Genomic DNA, 17680 nt, shown 5'->3' on the forward strand with positions numbered 1-17680 from the left:
TGAAAACGGCAAGCAGTTGTCAATGGTTTTAGGGGAGCTTGGGGTCTCTTTTCCCCCCAGCAGGCACATCGAACACTCTGCACCTTATTGTGACGTTTTATAGAGGTGTCAGTCATTCAAGTCATGCCTGTTAAAGTGACACAGAGTAGGAGTACTGCTTTGGAAATATACAGAAGTATCCTGGTGAAGGCTGGTTCAGAAGACTGCATTGCCTTTATTTGTTTAAATATTTTTGGTGGGTTTTATTTATCTTCTTGAGATAGGACAGTGACGAGGAGAAAGGAAAGGTAGGCGAGATTACGAGTTAGAAGGGCAGTGGGTCAGATTCCAACCCATGCCCACTCTGGTAGCCTAGGGCCTTGCTTTCTTTTGGGACGTTATTTGCTCTAATACTTTGCTTTTGGATTGTGTAGCCTACCCTACACTACCTGAATCTAAGATACTCCTTAAAAAAAAAAAATATGCTAGACCTACGTCACGCCTAGTAGAGTTTACCTTTTGTCGTACCTCTCCGTCTCGATACTTCAGAATTGAGGGGGTAGGCTACGCAATTTGACTGGGCTGGGTGACTCTATTTGCTGGGATAACAGTGATCCTCTCGTCCCTGTCTAGTGCTCTCCACTTGCCGGGCATGCTAGCCAGGCGTGACGGTCGACAAACTCATATCAGACTCCCATCCTATTTAATTTGGGCGCCTAGCTCTGCCGCCTCCGTGCCCTTGTCCCCGTTTCTAAATGCGGGGCTCCATGACCGACTGAACCGCCAGTGTCTCTTATCACCGGCAGATACAGGAAGAGAACGGAGCAGTTTCGGAAGGGGCGCGCATGTAACAGCCGTCGCCAATAACAACAACAATCACTCAGAGTCGACGGCAACGGGTGGTAGTTTGGCAATCACGGGTAATCTTCATAAACATAGGCCAATCAGGAAGGACGACTGGTGTGCTTCTTTGTGTGTGTGTGTGTGTGGAATGGGGTACAGGAATAATGCATATTAAGACATTGGGGAAACGGGAAGAGAGGCCACCGTGGAGAGAGTTTTAAGTAGGCAGGGGGGCTAAGGGCGAGCCCCGCCACGGCTAACGAGAGATGGAGCTCTGTGATTGGGTTTGACTGGCAGGCAGAGTTTTGTCGCTATGGGGATGAGACGAGTGACAGGTATGAAAGAGCATAGGGTGGTGGTGGATGAGAGGTGGAAGACAGGGAAGAGGATGAAGTGGTGAGAGAAGAGGAAGATTCGATCAGCAATGGTGACAGACTAGTCCTAGTTGGCAGATACATTGAGCGTACAAAACATTAGGAACAAGTTCCTAATATTGAGTCGTACCCCCCTTTTCTCTCAGAAGCGCTTCAATTCGCCGGTGCATGGACTTTACAAGGTGTCAAAGTATTCCACAGGGATGCTGGCCCATGTTGACTCCAGTGCATGGCTGGATGTCCTTTGGGTGGTGGACCATTCTTGATACACACGGGAAACTGTTGATCATGAAAAACCCAGCAGTGTTGTAGTTCTTGACACACTCAAACCAGTGAGCCTGGCACCTTCTACCATACCCTGTTCAAAGGCTCTTTTTTCTAGCCCTGGCACCTACTACCATACCTCGTTCAAAGGCTCTTTTGTGTTGCCCATTCACCCTCTGAATGGCACACATACACAATCTATGTCTCTTTTTTAAACCAGTCTCCTCCCCTTAATCTACACAGATTTGAAGTGGATTTATCAGGTGACATTAATAGAGATCATAGCTTTCACCTGGTCAGTCTGCCATGGAAAGAATTCCTAATGTTTTGTACACTCAGTGTCTATTGACTGTGTTCGAGAGCATAACATCTGTGATTCAATGTGGGTAGGCCTAAATTGTGACCAACTGATTGACCTACAAAAAATATTGAGTCATTATTCATGATGAAAGGTGAGTCGGGAAAATTCAGTCGGATTTGTAGATCAGTCAATCGGCAATCGCCTGCACTGTCGGCTGCAATGTCGAACAAGCCCATTGTCCAGCGACTGCTGACACCATTTTGATGTCGTTGGTTCTATGAGAATAGGAACAACATTTTGTTTACAATGAGTGTTTTTCACTCATCAGTTACAGAGCCTTAGAGCTATAGATAGGCCTTGCCGCTTATCAACTCAAATACCTGTTGTTTTGCACACAGGCAGTGTCAAACGTCACCACGCACACTGACTCTCTCTCATTAATCTAACGCACACCAACACACGTATACATCAACTAACTAATCTAACACAAAGAAGCATGTGACGCCAGTGCTGAATTCAACCCAGATCTCAGGGCTTAACATTAATGTTTTTAGCCACAAGGAGGAAATATTTTTTACTAGTCCAAAAGCTCATGTCACTTGTCCCCCAAAAAAATGGTCTGTAAGACAATTTTTACATAATTGTATGATGCAAGAAACCACTTTACAAAATAAAATGCTTTACTATCTTTTTTACCATAGAGAATCAGACCAAAAATGTAGGCTACACTCTGCTTATCGGCTTCTTTGCATATACAAAATGCAACAATGCCCCTTTAAGGCTCTCCTGGAGGATGGTTGTCCACCCTAAGACCCAGACTCTCACCATTGGCGTCGACTAATGGGGATCCTAATAAATCAAACCAAACCCTTGGTAGCCTGTAAAATATTGCAACAATACAATTACAACCAAATCTTTTATAAGATAATTCCCCCCAGGACTCGAATTGTAAGGTTGTCCCGTCGTCCCTGAGACTATTAAAAGTATTTGACAGTTCTGAGACAACAGATTCAAAATTCATACAACCACTGGACATAAAAAAAAAAGGGGGGGAAAGCGAGGCTGATGCAACAGATCAGACCATTTTAGCTTATCATTTTGATAGAAATGTATGTCTTTAATATTATAAGCTCAACAATGCGCACATGGCTGTAGGGTCGTGCGGATGTTCCAAAATGCAATTAGCGGGAAAACAAAGTTCTCAAAATTGCATGTGACATAGATGAAAATATTAGAAATTAAAGATGGGACATCTAAAGATGCATCAACTAGCATGGGATACTAATATTACTAGGATTATGCATTTTGCTCCTGGACAACAAAATAAAGTTGATTTGAAAACCAAATGCTGGTTTCAATGGCATATTAAGTGTTTAAATAATACCCTCAACATTTCTTTGGTCGTATTTTGGCTAGGCTACTTCGAAACACGGTTAGACTTGCTTCATAAAATTACAAAAAACCCATCCAGGTTTTAAACAATTAAGTTTATGGTTAAATAGTTTCAAAGTGCTGACCGCCTCCGCTCAGATTCAAGATGGGTGATACGCAGTGCACAACAGGCACTTTCCTTCACTCCCCGGTGTTGTGACTATTTGATCTGATCAAATCGTACCTCAAGTATGTCGACAGAATCAAGCTTTTAGAAGTCAATGTTAATTATCCTTCATTTATATTTGTTAAACATGACTGGCGTTTAGCCTATATTTATGTAATTAAAAGTCAAACTTTGGCTAAATTCTCTGGCACCTTCCTCATGTTGGCATCAGTTTGGACATGAGGCTGTAGCCAATGTGCATATCACCTAAACTTTGACATGTAGGCTTTTTCATTTATGTAGCCTACATGAAAAATAAAATTGAATGTTATTACAATGTTGGCCTCTGATTCAATTCTGATTGCAGTAATTGTTTGATATTGTGATTATTTTTGTTTTACTCGTCCATTCGGACAAGTTAAATCTATATTGTTCTTGTCCAACAATTTATTTTACTTGTCCTGGACAAGAGGACAAGCGTTAATGTCGAGCCCTGCTTCAACTTTGCGTGGCTATCACGGTGTGTACAAAGATTTTGACAGAGTCCGTAAACAGTTGAGGCTGGCAGTAGTGGCGAAGCGGTCGTAGATTATAGTTATGAAGTTCTCAGAGGTGAGAGTTACAGTTCCACTGTGAAGGACAATGGATTGGACACAATGAAGACATTTCTTTTATTTCTTATTTTACGTTTTTCTTTTATTCAGGCTATTTGTCACATTCCATTCTTTTAGGGTGTCCATTTTTGGAGACATCCCAAATGTGGTAAGATGGCTGAATTTCATTGGATTTATTTTGTTTTCTCTAGCCTATTTTGGCATTGGGTAGATGGTCGTTTTCAAGGGGGTGAAATAGGCCATAGGCCAAAATGTTGTCACTCAGAACGGTATACTTTTTTAAATTTGCAGATAAAGGAAACCACACTGTTGGTTCATTCCTAATGTCAAAACTGGCCCGCAAGCTTTCCCTCTTGTGGACATTTTCATTGTAGAGAATATTGACCCAATATCACAGCCTGGTTAACCAGCCTGATAGCTGTGTTCACCATCCTGTTTCACATTACATATCAGTCTGGCCTTTCTGCAAAAGATGGGTGTTTGGAATAAGTTCAAAAATGACCGTTCCAATCAGCATCCCCCAGGTGGGTTTTGGACAAGATTCGATGTGGCAAACACCACTTTGAATGCCGTCCTCTGATTCATTGAAGGTAATCCAATCCCAGACAAGTTAGTTTGAATAATGCCCCTCATTACAGACATGGGCTCAAACCGTTTCAATGAGGAGGAATACAAGACTGGTATGTGAAGTGAAATGGAATGTTGAACGCAGCGATCAGGCTGGTTTCCACCAGGCTATCAGAAGCACACCTGTCCTGTGAATAAATATTTGATGTGCTGACCTCTTCTCTAACCTCTCATCTCTTTAGGTCCAGCGAAACCATGAACCTCTGCTCCAAATGTTTTGCGGGTTAGTGTGTCTACTCAACTCTTTCCCCTCGAGTTAAGAGGGTGCTCAAAGCAGACAGCTTTGAGTCATGCAGCAATACCAAAGATTGTGTGTGTGAGAGAGAGACTGTATAAGAATGGGTGTGTGTTTGTGTGAGCATATGCAAGTGTGTGATCTTGTGAGTGAAGGAATGTGTGTGAGTGTATCTGAGTGCATGTGAGAGGGTACAGTGCCTGAGTGTATGCCATGTGTGTGCCAGTGCCATCATGACTGAGCGTATATCTGTTTGTTCACATCCCTGTTGCTGTGTTGTCACACACTTACACGCACACAGGTAGGCAAACACATACGCGCATACATACTAGGGTTGGGCGATTATTACGATGGCATCGTCTATCGACGATGTTTGACAGCCATCGTCGACGGTGACGACATTGTGATGTGACAGACGATGGTTTAGCGTATTTGAACTGAGTCTTGCAGCGCACAGCAAGGCAGCACACAAGTGAAATTCAGAGTAATTTGCCTATCCCAATTTGCTATAGCCTATTTCAATAAATAAGTTATATAGCCTACAGAACGCAAGAGAGTAATGTAGGCCAGACAGAGCGGAGAATTCCACCAAAGCAACGCAAAATGTCCAGTCAGAAAATATTGTTTTTCTCTGTCGGCAGCCTAGATTCCCTTCTCTGTCCGTTCGATAGGCTATCAATATGACTGAAGGCTACGTGTTCATAGTTTCATGCATGGTTTTCTCTCGATCAAACAATGAATGTAACGGAGTTCCATCTTAAAGTTATTTGAATAGCCTAAAAATGTAAGATAGCCAGATGACTAATAATAAGGAACAACAAACAATATGAAAATCGAATGACAAGTTTAATAACGTTTAAGCTTATTAAGAAAATGATCCATGTGGGTCAGGAAAATCCCTTAAATGAGCACCCCCTATTTATTTTTTTGCTCCTTGGCTCAGGAGGCCAAGTGGACACAAGACTGTTTAGCTCATCTCAGTCACGAAAATAACTTTGCAGTGGTTTGTGATTAATAAACAATGCCATGCTTGTGGGTGGTAACATTCAAATAGAACCCAGCCCTGAAACGAAATGTAGGCTGAAAAGAATGTCTGTCATATCATAGGCCAAGGCCCCGCATTCACACGGGGTAGTTCAGATTTGTCACTTTAAGCCCAAATATATCATACTTTGACTGTTACGTTCCCCAGCAAGAAAACCAAAAATGTCGCTCAAACAGAAGGGGCAACTAACAGAGCCACTGACCAACAACCAAAACGAAACAGGTGGGGTTTTAGGAGGGGTTCTGAAAGACACTCATTGGGGTGTCCACTGAAAGTTGACTAGCAACAACAACTGGAACCTAAAAGACACCCACAATGAGCGCCCACTAAATTTGCCCAAGAAGATGCAAAGAAAAGAAAAACCCACACCAAACTGAAAGACAGGAAGCAAACCAAAAAGGTGGAGCAAAAATAAATCATCAGGGAATCAGATAAAGGATTGTTTGTCTAGAAATCAAAATATGGAGAGCCAACTAAAAAGGTGTTGATCCTCCATCTATCAAGACAACTGTAGCACCTGGGCCAGCACAGGTGAAACGCCTTCCCACTAACGAGATGGCAACCAGCACAGGTGTAACACATACTAACGAGGTGACACAAATCGGTGCGCCCTACGTGCTAACGAGCTATACGTGCTGAAGTCCAACCTCAGAACATAAATGGAAAAACCAAAACCTGTACAATGATGACTTATTAACTTAAATTGGTCTGCAATGTCTTGGGTAAGCTCTGGCCATAGTCTTTCAGCTCAAAAAAGTGGATTTCTACTAAGGATGTAACAATTCACTGATACGCATAAGGCCCCGATTCAAATGTTTAAGATACAAGTGTGTCCGTTGACCCCAAACCGATCCAAATGTAACATGCTTCGGTCAGAAAATGTATTCAAGCGTTACGAATTGCTGGTTCAATTGTTTTGTTGTTGCTCATATTACATTCTTTCTAACTTTCGAAAATACCACATCTTTTGTGACAACAGATGCGTCCTCTCCTTCAGTGTCAAACTGCATGTAACTGTGTTGACAGTCATTAATCTACAAGTCATTTTGCATGCCGAACAACCCCAGGCAATATCAGTAGCCTAGTCAAACTGCGCACTGTGCCCAGCTTCGCGCACTGACCAACTCGAGGTATGGGGCTAAAATGGCTTGTATGATATTGGGTTTTATTAGTTGAGTAACACCGATGTAATTTGCTAGGTTATTGTTATTTATGCGCTGTTGAAAATGGTGTTACCCAAATAAAAGTAAATTACCGGAGACATCTGGTACACAACACTTAATATGCAAAAAGTAAATTAGTGGGTGATTTACCAATAAAATGTTCTGACTGTGAACTGGGCATACTCGGTTTTCATATCCCAAAAGAAATAAATTATCTCACTACAATACATTTTAAAGTTGGCAAAAATAGATAAGATCTTGCTAACATGGAAAGGAAAATACCTGTCTATTTGTGGAAAATCTTCCCCATTAACTCTTTAGTCATATCCCAGTTTACCTATTTGCTTATGGCCTTGCCTACACCTAGCGACTTGTTTTTTTAAATTATATGAGAAGAACGTTTTTTTTTTTTTTTGAACGGCAAGCCAGACAAAATTTTAACGGGCCTATTTATATATTGGATATGAATTCGGAGTGCAGAAATTATTACATATTAAAGCATTAGACCTATCACTAAAAGCTTCAGTCATACAAAAGTTATACTTAAATCCGAACTGGTTCTCTAGCAAATTAGTAAGATTGTCTCACCCAATGTTCAAGAATGGCCTTTTCCCCTTTATTCAGATTACAACCTCACACTTTCAGTTATTTTAAAAGGAAATCATCTCCCAAATATCACTATTTCTAAAACAAGCCATAGAAAGTTGGTTGCAATTTCAGTTTATTCCACCAGAAAAGACAGAACAAATATTACAACAAATATGGTTCAACTCAAATATTACAACAAATATTATGGTTAAACTCAAATATACTAATTGAAAGAAGAAAAAAAAATATTTTTGAAAAAAAGTGGTGGCTTTAAAAAATAACAAGAATGAACGTCTATAGTCTAGGCATAGTCTATTCTCAATCACAGCTTTATCAGAGATAGAACAAACAATAGTATTTATTTTGTATTATTTTATGAGGCAAATAAAGCCATTATTATCCAGTTCTGAAGAAGGTAGACTGCTTCTACCCAGGCCATGATGTTGGCCTGTAACCTAGCTCACTATGGTGAGACAGCCCGTTCCTCATCAGTCACTGCTCCATCATGTGCGCTTCACACAGACACCCACACAAACCTGTTCTGCTCCTCCACCAGAAAGGAATCTTAGAAAATATTTGCCATTGCCTGCACTTAGCCTCTGCCCAGGCTTTCAACAACATATATAACTATGTTTCGTCATGATTAGTTCAGTTGCGTTCGATTTCGCGCTATAGTCCAACTGTCGATTTATCAGACTTTATTTGATTATTTTCAAAAGCATATCTATAGGGTTATATTTTTTGGGGGTGGCCAATAGAGGCCATAGCATCGTATATCACAATGTTTTATGGGTACATAATCGGACAAAGGTTGACATCGCCCAACCTTAATACCGCGTTCCCTCGCGCGACGTTGCGCCCCACCCAGCCTGCCGATGGCTCCATCTGCTGGTATGGTCGGGAACTCCACCCCCTCTATGGCCAATCTTCCCACGCAGCTGAAACAAATGAGGAGCTGATGGGGTGAAGGTTTAGGGAAGGGAGGACACAGTCTCCAACCTGGGCTCTCTGGAGGACAAGAGTGCTGCACGTCCACTTCCATGAGGAATATAAGGATTTGGAGATACTTACCTTTGGGAAATACTCACCTTTGGATATATGCACCTGTGGAAATACGTGAGAGACATTTGGAAGGACTTTTTTGCTGGGTTGGCCACTAGCTGCAACGTGGACTACAGTAAGGCTGGGGAAAAGTTATCTGAGCGAGTGAGAATTTTGATTTTGGATGTGGAAGAGACATCCCTGAACTGTTAACCCTTAAAGAGCCACAAGAGAACAGAATTTTGTTATATTTTCGTTAATTTCCCAAGACCTATAATAAAATCCTTGTTTTGTTTGAACCTTGTCTCCTTGCACTACTTGAGCAATCCCGCTGAAAGCTGTGTAGCCTCTCGTGACGTCACAGATGGTGGAGAATACGGGCACGCTCAGCGTTAATAGTGCATGTCAGAGGAGGATACCAAGGTTTGATCACCCAGTTTTCCAAGTTGGCCGTAGGCTCCCCGCCCGACTGAAATGGAGGACATATTGAAAGCCCTTGTTGCTGGCCCGCAAGCCCAGATGCAAGCAAACGTGGCTCTCTTGGAGGAGCAAAAAAAGCCAACCTTCTGAAGGCAGAGGAATTGCAGTTGCAGAGACAGAGGGTGGTCCAAAATACCCGCCCAATAAAGGCAAGTGACTTTATATCTAAGATGGGAGCTACCGATGACATTGAGGCATACCTGCATGCATTTGAGGCCACGGCCACTAGGGGAAGCCTGGCCCAAGCAACAGTGGGTTGGTCTGTTAGCCCCCTTTCTAACCGGGGAATCGCTGAATGCTGTCGGGCCTGGGCCCTGACCAGGTTACTGACTATGATGCCCTGAAGTCTGAGATCCTCAGCAGATATGGACTCACAAAGTTTGGTATGGCCCAGCGCTTTCACAGCTGGACCTTCCAACCAGACCAACCTCCTCGGGCGCAGATGCATGAACTTGTCCGAATCGCAAGGAAATGGCTGGATCCGCAGAGGAATACAGCAGCGGCGGTGGTGGAGGCCGTTGTGGTGGATTGTTACCTACGCGCCCTGCCTTATGAGGCAAAAACGGGTCATCAGTCGCAGGCCTTGACCACGGCTGATCTGACCGTGGAAGCTGTGGAAAAAGTACCAGGCCACAGCGGAGATGCTGAATGCTTCCCGAAAAGACCCCAGGAGTGCGGCCCCACCACAAATGGGAAGAACCCGTCCAAAGGACCCCAAGGTCTCGAACCCAGCCACGTCAGGACTTATCCCGGCTCCAGGGGGAGCCAGAAACCAGGCGGGTCCAAGAAGAGTACACCAGGAGGGAACTTCGACAGTGTTACCGTGTGGGGAGATGGGACATATCTCCTGGCAGTGTGGGAAACCAACCGATGAACCTATGCCCACTGCGGAGTCCTCCAGCTCAGCACCCACACACCGTTTTTGCCTCGCTCTTGGGAGTCGTAGATGGCGGCCCAGATCGACCCCCCACCTGCCCGGTAACTGTGAATCACCATGATGTGGAGGCCTTACTGATTCTGGTAGCCGGGCCACCCCTGGTGCGTAAGGATTTGGTGGGCCCAACGTGTCTGACCCCGGGGAAAAGTCCTCCCAGTTTCCTGTGTCCATGGGGACACCAGAGAATACCCCATTACTGAACTTACAATGACCAGCACACGGGGAACCATACACACGACGGCGGGTGGTTGATTCCCTCCCCGTCCCTGTCCTAATTGGACGAGACTGCCCAGCCTTTTACCCACTCTGGAGAGAGTCTCAGGAGAGGATAACCCGAGTACCTCGGAACGGAGAGGCAAGACTCATCCTGGGAAGGCTCCGGTGCAATCCTCCGAATTACTCACTCCCGCCCTCGGTAGGGATGGCAGGTGCCCAGACCGACACAGAGACGGAGCTACAGAATCTGGACAAAGAACTGTCTGGTCTGAAGGGGACCGCTGAGAGGTATCGTTTGTTAAAGCAACAGTTAGACATGAAGACAGAAGAGTTAGATATCCTCCAGGCTAAACTCCAACAGAGCTCCTTCCCCTAAGCAACAGGAGGAGCTGGAGAGGCCTGCGCAGGACCATCGAGGAGTGTGAGGAGACCCTGCGCAGTAGTAAGGAGGTCAGAAGAAGGCAGAGGAGAGTACAAGGTGTTGGAGAACAAGATGAAGAATGCGGAGGCAGAGAGAGAGAAGGAACTGAAAGCTGCTCAACAGAAGCTAAACTCTGCTAAAACCAAGGCTGATGCGTTCAGTAAGAAACTCAAGGAGAGACAACAGGAGGCTGAGTCCCTGGTCCTAGAGTTGGAGGAGTTGAAGAGAGAGCAGTCTGGCAAGCACCACGGCAATGCGGACGCCCTCTCCCGGCGTGATGCCTTCTTCGCTGCCTTTACCCCGGCGAGGACGTCGGTCCCGAGGAGGGGATGTGTGATGTCACGAGGGCTGTGTCCTGGAGGGGACGTTACATCCCCCTGAGGTGGCTGCAAACCCAGACAGCTATGGCTCCATCTGCTGGTATGGTCGGGAACTCCACCCCTCTATGGCCAATCTTCCCACGCCAGCTGAAACAAATGAGGAGCTGATGGGGTGAAGGTTTGGGGAAGGGAAGAGACACAGTCTCAACCTGGGCTCTCTGGAGGACAAGAGTGCTGCACTCCACTTCCATGAAATATAAGGATTTGGAGATACTTACCTTTGGGAAATACTCACCTTTGGATATATGCTGTGGATACGTGGGCATTTGGGGACGTGGGGTGGAAGTTTTGATGATTTTTTTTGATAGAGACATCCCTAACCTTTAACCCTTAAAAAGCCAAAAGAAAAAAATTTTTTTATATATTTTGAAACAATAAAATCTTTTTTTTTTACCTTTTCCCTTCCCTTTTGAACCCCTGAAAGCTGTGTAGCCTCTCGTGACGCACACACACACACACACTTTCTCTCTCCCTCCCTCCCTCCCTCCCTCCTAGATACTCCTGGAGATCTGGAAGGATCGGATCAGATAGGAAAAGCAATATTGTAATTTTTTTACCTTGGCTTCTGATAGTCTTAGGCAGTGGTGGGCAATAATTTTAGCTGGAAGGCCACGTTGGGATAAAATAATTCAGTGGAGGGCCGCAAAGTTTTTGTTTTTGGATCGTTTTGATAGTCAAAAGCAATTTGCTATGATAATTTATCTCTATACCCCCCAAATATATTTTCATTATAGTTTTTTAAACTTAAACTTCCCGCGGGCTAGATTGAATGGGCTCGCGGGTCGAGTCTGGCCCGCGGGTCGTATGTTGGCCAACCCTGGGTTTAGGGATTTCCGCAATATTGCTTACACAATCCAATTGTTTCAAATCACAATCAAGTGTCTAGGAGGTAGGGCTGACCACAATTTATTTTCGTTGAGTAGTAGCAAATATATTTATAATTTTTATGGCACACGAGACACCTGTCTTATTCGTGCCCATCTCAGTGAACTAATCCATTACTGAGGCTGAGACTAATCCATTGCGGAGGCTGCGGGGATGGCACAGTCCAAGAAGAAGGGGAGTGTGGCTAAGATACAATGCATGTCTCTCTCCAGAATATGCTCTCCCACCAATTTTTTCACATTCATTGTTTCATAACTTCATTGTGTGACTGTCATCCTCTGATCCAGTGGAAACGTCATAAAATAGGCCTACCTGATTACTTCTTATCACTTGCACAAATAGCCTACAGCTGTCTGTCCCGAGGTCACTGCCGCGGGAAACTCGTGAGGGACCAGAATTTTCTATACAAAGTTGCAAGGAGCTTCAGGCCAGACCTAAGTGAATAGTTGATACAATGTTTCAAGTTCGTTGCAGACCATGCGTAGCCAATGTGATTTATATTATACCGTATTTATTTTCATCAGGATATTTTCTACCTTTTGGTAACCACTCAGCGTGAAAGGGGAAAATATCATCCTCTGATCCAGTGGAAATGACATAAATGGTCGGGTCAGGTAAAGTTTTTTTTCTTCTGGTTATCTTGATCTCTGGCGTCATTTGTCTTATTTCATCAAACAGTGCACTTAAAGCATCAGACAAGCTCAATGCGTATAGATGATTTTCTCAAAACATGGAAAAATACACGTTTTAAAAAATCTTGGTAGACCGAAAGTCGTCTGGTCGAAAGAACAGACGACTTTCGGTCGACCAAGATTTTTTTTAGTCGGGGACAGCCCTGCTAGGGGGTAGATGTTATTTTGGAATCCAGTGTCTCTCTCTCACTCACTCACACACACACACACACACACACACACACACACACACACACACACCAGTCACTCTCTTGTATAACCGCCAGACATTGAGAAGAAGCAGCCAGGCGAGGACTGTGCCCAAGAGCCCGCCCCCAGCTCCAGCAGCAGCCAGTCAGCCGTCTTTTGTAGCGGGACTAGCAATAGCCAATCCCTGTTGTTGGCGCCGTCGCTCGAAGCCACAGGAGCCACGCCTCTACCTGCACAAGAGGGTAAGGAAGCTTATGGCCTGCCGTTTAGACTGTTGTTAATAGATATTTAGCAAGTTCAATCCCTAAAACATAGTTTTCTATTTAAAGTTAAGAGTCAATGGGAAATTCAAATGAACACCACAACTCTACAGTTGTCCCAAGAATGTATAAATGTTGAGGGAACTATTTAAACACTTAATATGCAATTGAAACCAGCATTTTTCTCATGTTCTGTTGGTTTTCAAGTCAACTTTATTTTGTTGTCCAGCTCAAAAAGGCATAATCCTAGTCATATTAGTAACAAATACTAGGTGATGCATCTTTAGATCTCACCTCTTTCTTAATTTATAATGGATATTTTCATCTCTGTCACATGAAACTGCTCATGTGTGCGGTTCGCTTTTGAGAACTGTGTTTTCCCGCTAATTGCATTTTGGAACATTTGCGCGTAGCATACAGCCATGTGCACATTGTTGCGCTTATAATATGAAGAAATACAACTTTATCAACATTTTAAGCCTAACGGTCTGATCTGTTGCATCAGCCTCATTGCTTTTTAATGTTAATTATCCTTCATTATATTTGTCAAACATGACTGGCGTTTAGCCTATATTTATGTCATTAAAAGTCTGGCTACATTTTCTGGCACCACTCTCATCTCTGCATCGGGTTGGACATGAGGCTTTAGCCAATATGCATATCACCTACACTTTGAATAAAGATTTATTTGAGTATTATTCCAATGTTGGCCTTTGATCCAATTGTTATCGGAGTAATTGTTTGATATAGTATATATACAGTGGGGAGAAGAAGTATTTGATACACTGCCGATTTTGCAGGTTTTCCTACTTACAAAGCATGTAGAGGTCTGTAATTATTATCATAAGTACACTTCAACTGTGTGAGACGGAATTCTAAAAATATCACATTGTATGATGATTAAGTAATTAATATGCATTTTATTGCATGACATAATTATTTGATCACCTACCAACCAGTAAGAATTCCGGCTCTCACAGACCTGTTAGTTTTTCTTTAAGAAGCCCTCCTGTTCTCCACTCATTACCTGTATTAACTGCACCTGTTTGAACTCGTTACCTGTATAAAAGACACCTGTCCACACACTCAATCAAACAGACTCCAATCTCTCCACAATGGCCAAGACCAGAGAGCTGTGTAAGGACATCAGGGATAAAATTGTAGACCTGCACAAGCTGGGATGGGCTACAGGACAATAGGCAAGCAGCTTGGTGAGAAGCCAACAACTGTTGGTGCAAGTATTAGAAAATAGAAGAAGTTCAAGATGACGGTCAATCACCCTCGGTCTGGGGCTCCATGCAAGATTTCACCTCGTGGGGCATCAATGATCATGAGGAAGGTGATGGATCAGCCCAGAACTACACGGCAGGACCTGATCAATGACCTGAAGAGAGCTGGGACCACAGTCTCAAAGAAAACCATTAGTAACACACAACGCCGTCATGGATTAAAATCCTGCAGCGCACGCAAGGTCTCCCTGCTCAAGCCAGCGCATGTCCAGGCCCATCTGAAGTTTGCCAATGACCATCTGGATGATCCAGAGGAGGAATGGGAGAACGTCATGTGGTCTGATGAGACAAAAATAGAGCTTTTTGGTCTAAACTCCACTCGCCGTGTTTGGAGGAAGAAGAAGGATGAGTACAACCCCAAGAACACCATCCCAACCGTGAAGCATGGAGGTGGAAACATCATTCTTTGGGGATGCTTTTCTGCAAAGGGGACAGGATGACTGCACCGTATTGAGGGGAGGATGGATGGGGCCATGTATCGCAAGATCTTGGCCAACAACCTCCTTCCCTCAGTAAGAGCATTGAAGATAGGTCGTGGCTGGGTCTTCCAGCATGACAATGACCCAAAACACACAGCCAGGGCAACTAAGGAGTGGCTCCATAATAAGCATCTCAAGGTCCTGGAGTGGCCTAGCCAGTCTCCAGACCTGAACCCAATAGAAAATCTTTAGAGGGAGCTGAAAGTCCGTATTGCCCAGCGACAGCCCAGAAACCTGAAGGATCTAGAGAAGATCTGTATGGAGGAGTGGGCCAAAATCCCTGCTGCAGTGTGTGCAAGCCTGGTCAAGACCTACAGGAAACGTATGATCTCTGTAATTGCAAACAAAGGTTTCTGTACCAAATATTAAGTTCTGCTTTTCTGATGTATCAAATACTTATGTCATGCAATAAAATGCAAATGAATTACTTAAAAATCATACAATGTGATTTTCTGGATTTTTGTTTTAGATTCCGTCTCTCACAGTTGAAGTGTACCTATGATAAAAATGACAGACCTCTACATTCTTTGTAAGTAGGAAAACCTGCAAAATCGGCAGTGTATCAAATACTTGTTCTCCCCACTGTATATTTTTTAATTTAAATTTTTTTAAACTTGTCCACATCTATATTCTTCTTGTCCAATAATTTTTTTAAATTGTCCTGGACAAGCGTTAATGTCGAGCCCTGACATTTGTCAGATGTGTTAATACCTGTCAGGTACAGAGGAGATGCTTGTATCCAGTTTTTTCTACACTTTAAAAACATTCCCCTGATGTGAATATAATATCAGAGGTACTCAAACCCAAGCCTGGAGGTCCGGAGTACTGCTGTTTTTCTCTGACACTGATTGGCCACTGAGCCCACTCACCTGGTGTCCCAGGTCTGAATTAGTCCCTGATTAGAGGGAGATTAAATGATAGAAATCACACTTACAACATTAGTCTACAAGATTGTAGTACATAAAGTACATTACATAGCAAAAAGTATGTGGAGACCTGCTCGTCGAATATCTTACAAAATCATGAGTATTATTATGGAGTTGGTCCCCCCTTTTGCTGCTATAACAGCCTCCACTCTTCTGGGAAGGCTTGATACTAGATGTTGGAACATTGCTGCAGGGACTTGCTTCCATTCAGCCACAAGAGCATTAATGAGGTCGGGCACTGATGTTGGTTGATTAGACCTGGCTCGCAGTCGATGTTACAATTCATCCCAAAGGTATTCGATGGGGTTGAGGTCAGGGCTCTGTGCAGGCAAGTCAAGTTCTTCCACACCGATCTCACCGATATCGACAAACCATTTCTGTATGGTCCTCGCTTTGTGCACGGGGGCATTGTCATGCTAAAACAGGAAAGGGCCTTCCCCAAACTGTTGCCACAAGGTTGGAAGCACAGAATCGTCTAGAATGTCATTGAATGCTGCAGTGTTAAGAATTCCCTTCTTCTGGAACTAAGTGGCCTAGCCCGAACCATGAAAAACAGACCCAGACCATTATTCCTCCTCAACCAAACTTTACAGTTGGCACTATGCATTCAGGCAGGTAGCGTTCTCCTGGCATCCACCAAACCCAGATTTGTGCGTCGGACTGCCAGATGGTGAAGCGTGATTCATCAGTCCAGAAAACGGGTTTCCACTGCTCCAGAGTCCAATGGCGGCGAGTTTACACCACTCTAGCCCACGCTTGGCATTGCGCATGGTGATCTTAGGCTTGTGTGCGGCTGTTCGGTCATGGAAACCCATTTCATAAAGCTCCCGAGAAACAGTTATTGTGGTGACGTTGATTCCAGAGGAAGTTTGAAACTCGTGAATGACTGTTGCAGCTGAGGACAGACGATTTTTACGCGCTTCAGCACTCGGCGGTCCTGTTCTGTGAGCTTGTGTGGCCTACCACTTTGCGGCTGAGCCGTTGTTGCGCCTAGACGTTTCCACTTCACAATAACAGCATTTATAGTTGACCAGGGCAGCTCTAGCAGGGCAGAACTTTGACAAACTGACTTGTTGGAATGGTGGCATCCTATGACGGTGCCATGTTGAAAGTCACTGATGTCTTTAGTATGGGCCATTCTACTGCCAATGTTAAATGTATGGAGATTGCATGGCTGTGTGCTCGATTTTATATTCAGCAACGGATGTGGCTGAAATAGCCAAATCCACTCATTTAAAGGGTTGTCCACATCCTTTTGGCCATGTAGTGTATCTCCTCTTACCTCTTGTTCATCCCACTCCTCCATTTCCCTTTTTATGTGTTTCCACTAGACACGCACACTATTGCTTTAGTCCAGGAGCCTGCTATTGCATCTGCTGTTTTCTGCTGCAACAATGGAGTTGCCCAGATCAGGCTATATTTGTCCTGGCATAGATAGGAGAGAGATGTGGGAGAAAGGAAGGCAGTCATAGTACTGGGCAGATCTTCCACTCTTGAGACCACAAGGTTATGTATACTGAACAAAAACCAATTTAAGTGGGCAAATGCTCACCTTAGATTATCACAGGCACGCTGGAGAAGTGTGCTCTTCACGGATGAATCCCGGTTTCAGCTGTACATGGCAGACGGCGTGTATGGTGTCGTGTGAGGAATGGTTTGCTGATATCAACATTGTGAACAGAGTGCCCCATGGTGGCGGTGGGGTTATGGTATGGGCAGGCATAGGCTACGGACAATGAACACAGTTGCATTTTATCGGTTTAATTTGAATGCACAGAGATACCGTGACGAGACCCTGAGGCCCATTGTCATGCCATTCATCTGCAGCCATCACCTCATGTTTCAGCATAATAATGCATCGCCCAATTTTGAAAGGGTCTGTACACAATTCCTGGAAGCTGAAAATGTCCCAGTT

The 17680-nt window shown here is 44.0% G+C and overlaps 1 protein-coding gene across 4 annotated transcripts in view; it reads left to right on the forward strand.

Moving 5' to 3' along the window:
* The window catches only part of LOC121545194 (AN1-type zinc finger protein 3), a 59748-nt gene that overhangs the window by 21316 nt on the left and 20752 nt on the right, over positions 1–17680 (forward strand). The window contains exons 2-3 of one of the 4 annotated variants that reach the window (XM_041855656.2): positions 4722–4762; positions 12889–13053. The exons of 1 other annotated variant lie outside the window; for it this stretch is intronic. In XM_041855656.2, coding sequence (XP_041711590.1) covers positions 4722–4762; positions 12889–13053 — 206 coding nt within the window. Of the gene's footprint in view, positions 1–4721; positions 4763–12456; positions 12545–12888; positions 13054–17680 lie in introns of those variants that run through there. 2 more of the 4 variants (XM_041855658.2, XM_041855655.2) reach the window with 2 other exon arrangements.

Source organism: Coregonus clupeaformis, chromosome 29, assembly GCF_020615455.1.
Source record: "Coregonus clupeaformis isolate EN_2021a chromosome 29, ASM2061545v1, whole genome shotgun sequence".
In the NCBI taxonomy this organism is placed as follows: Eukaryota; Metazoa; Chordata; class Actinopteri; order Salmoniformes; family Salmonidae; genus Coregonus; species Coregonus clupeaformis.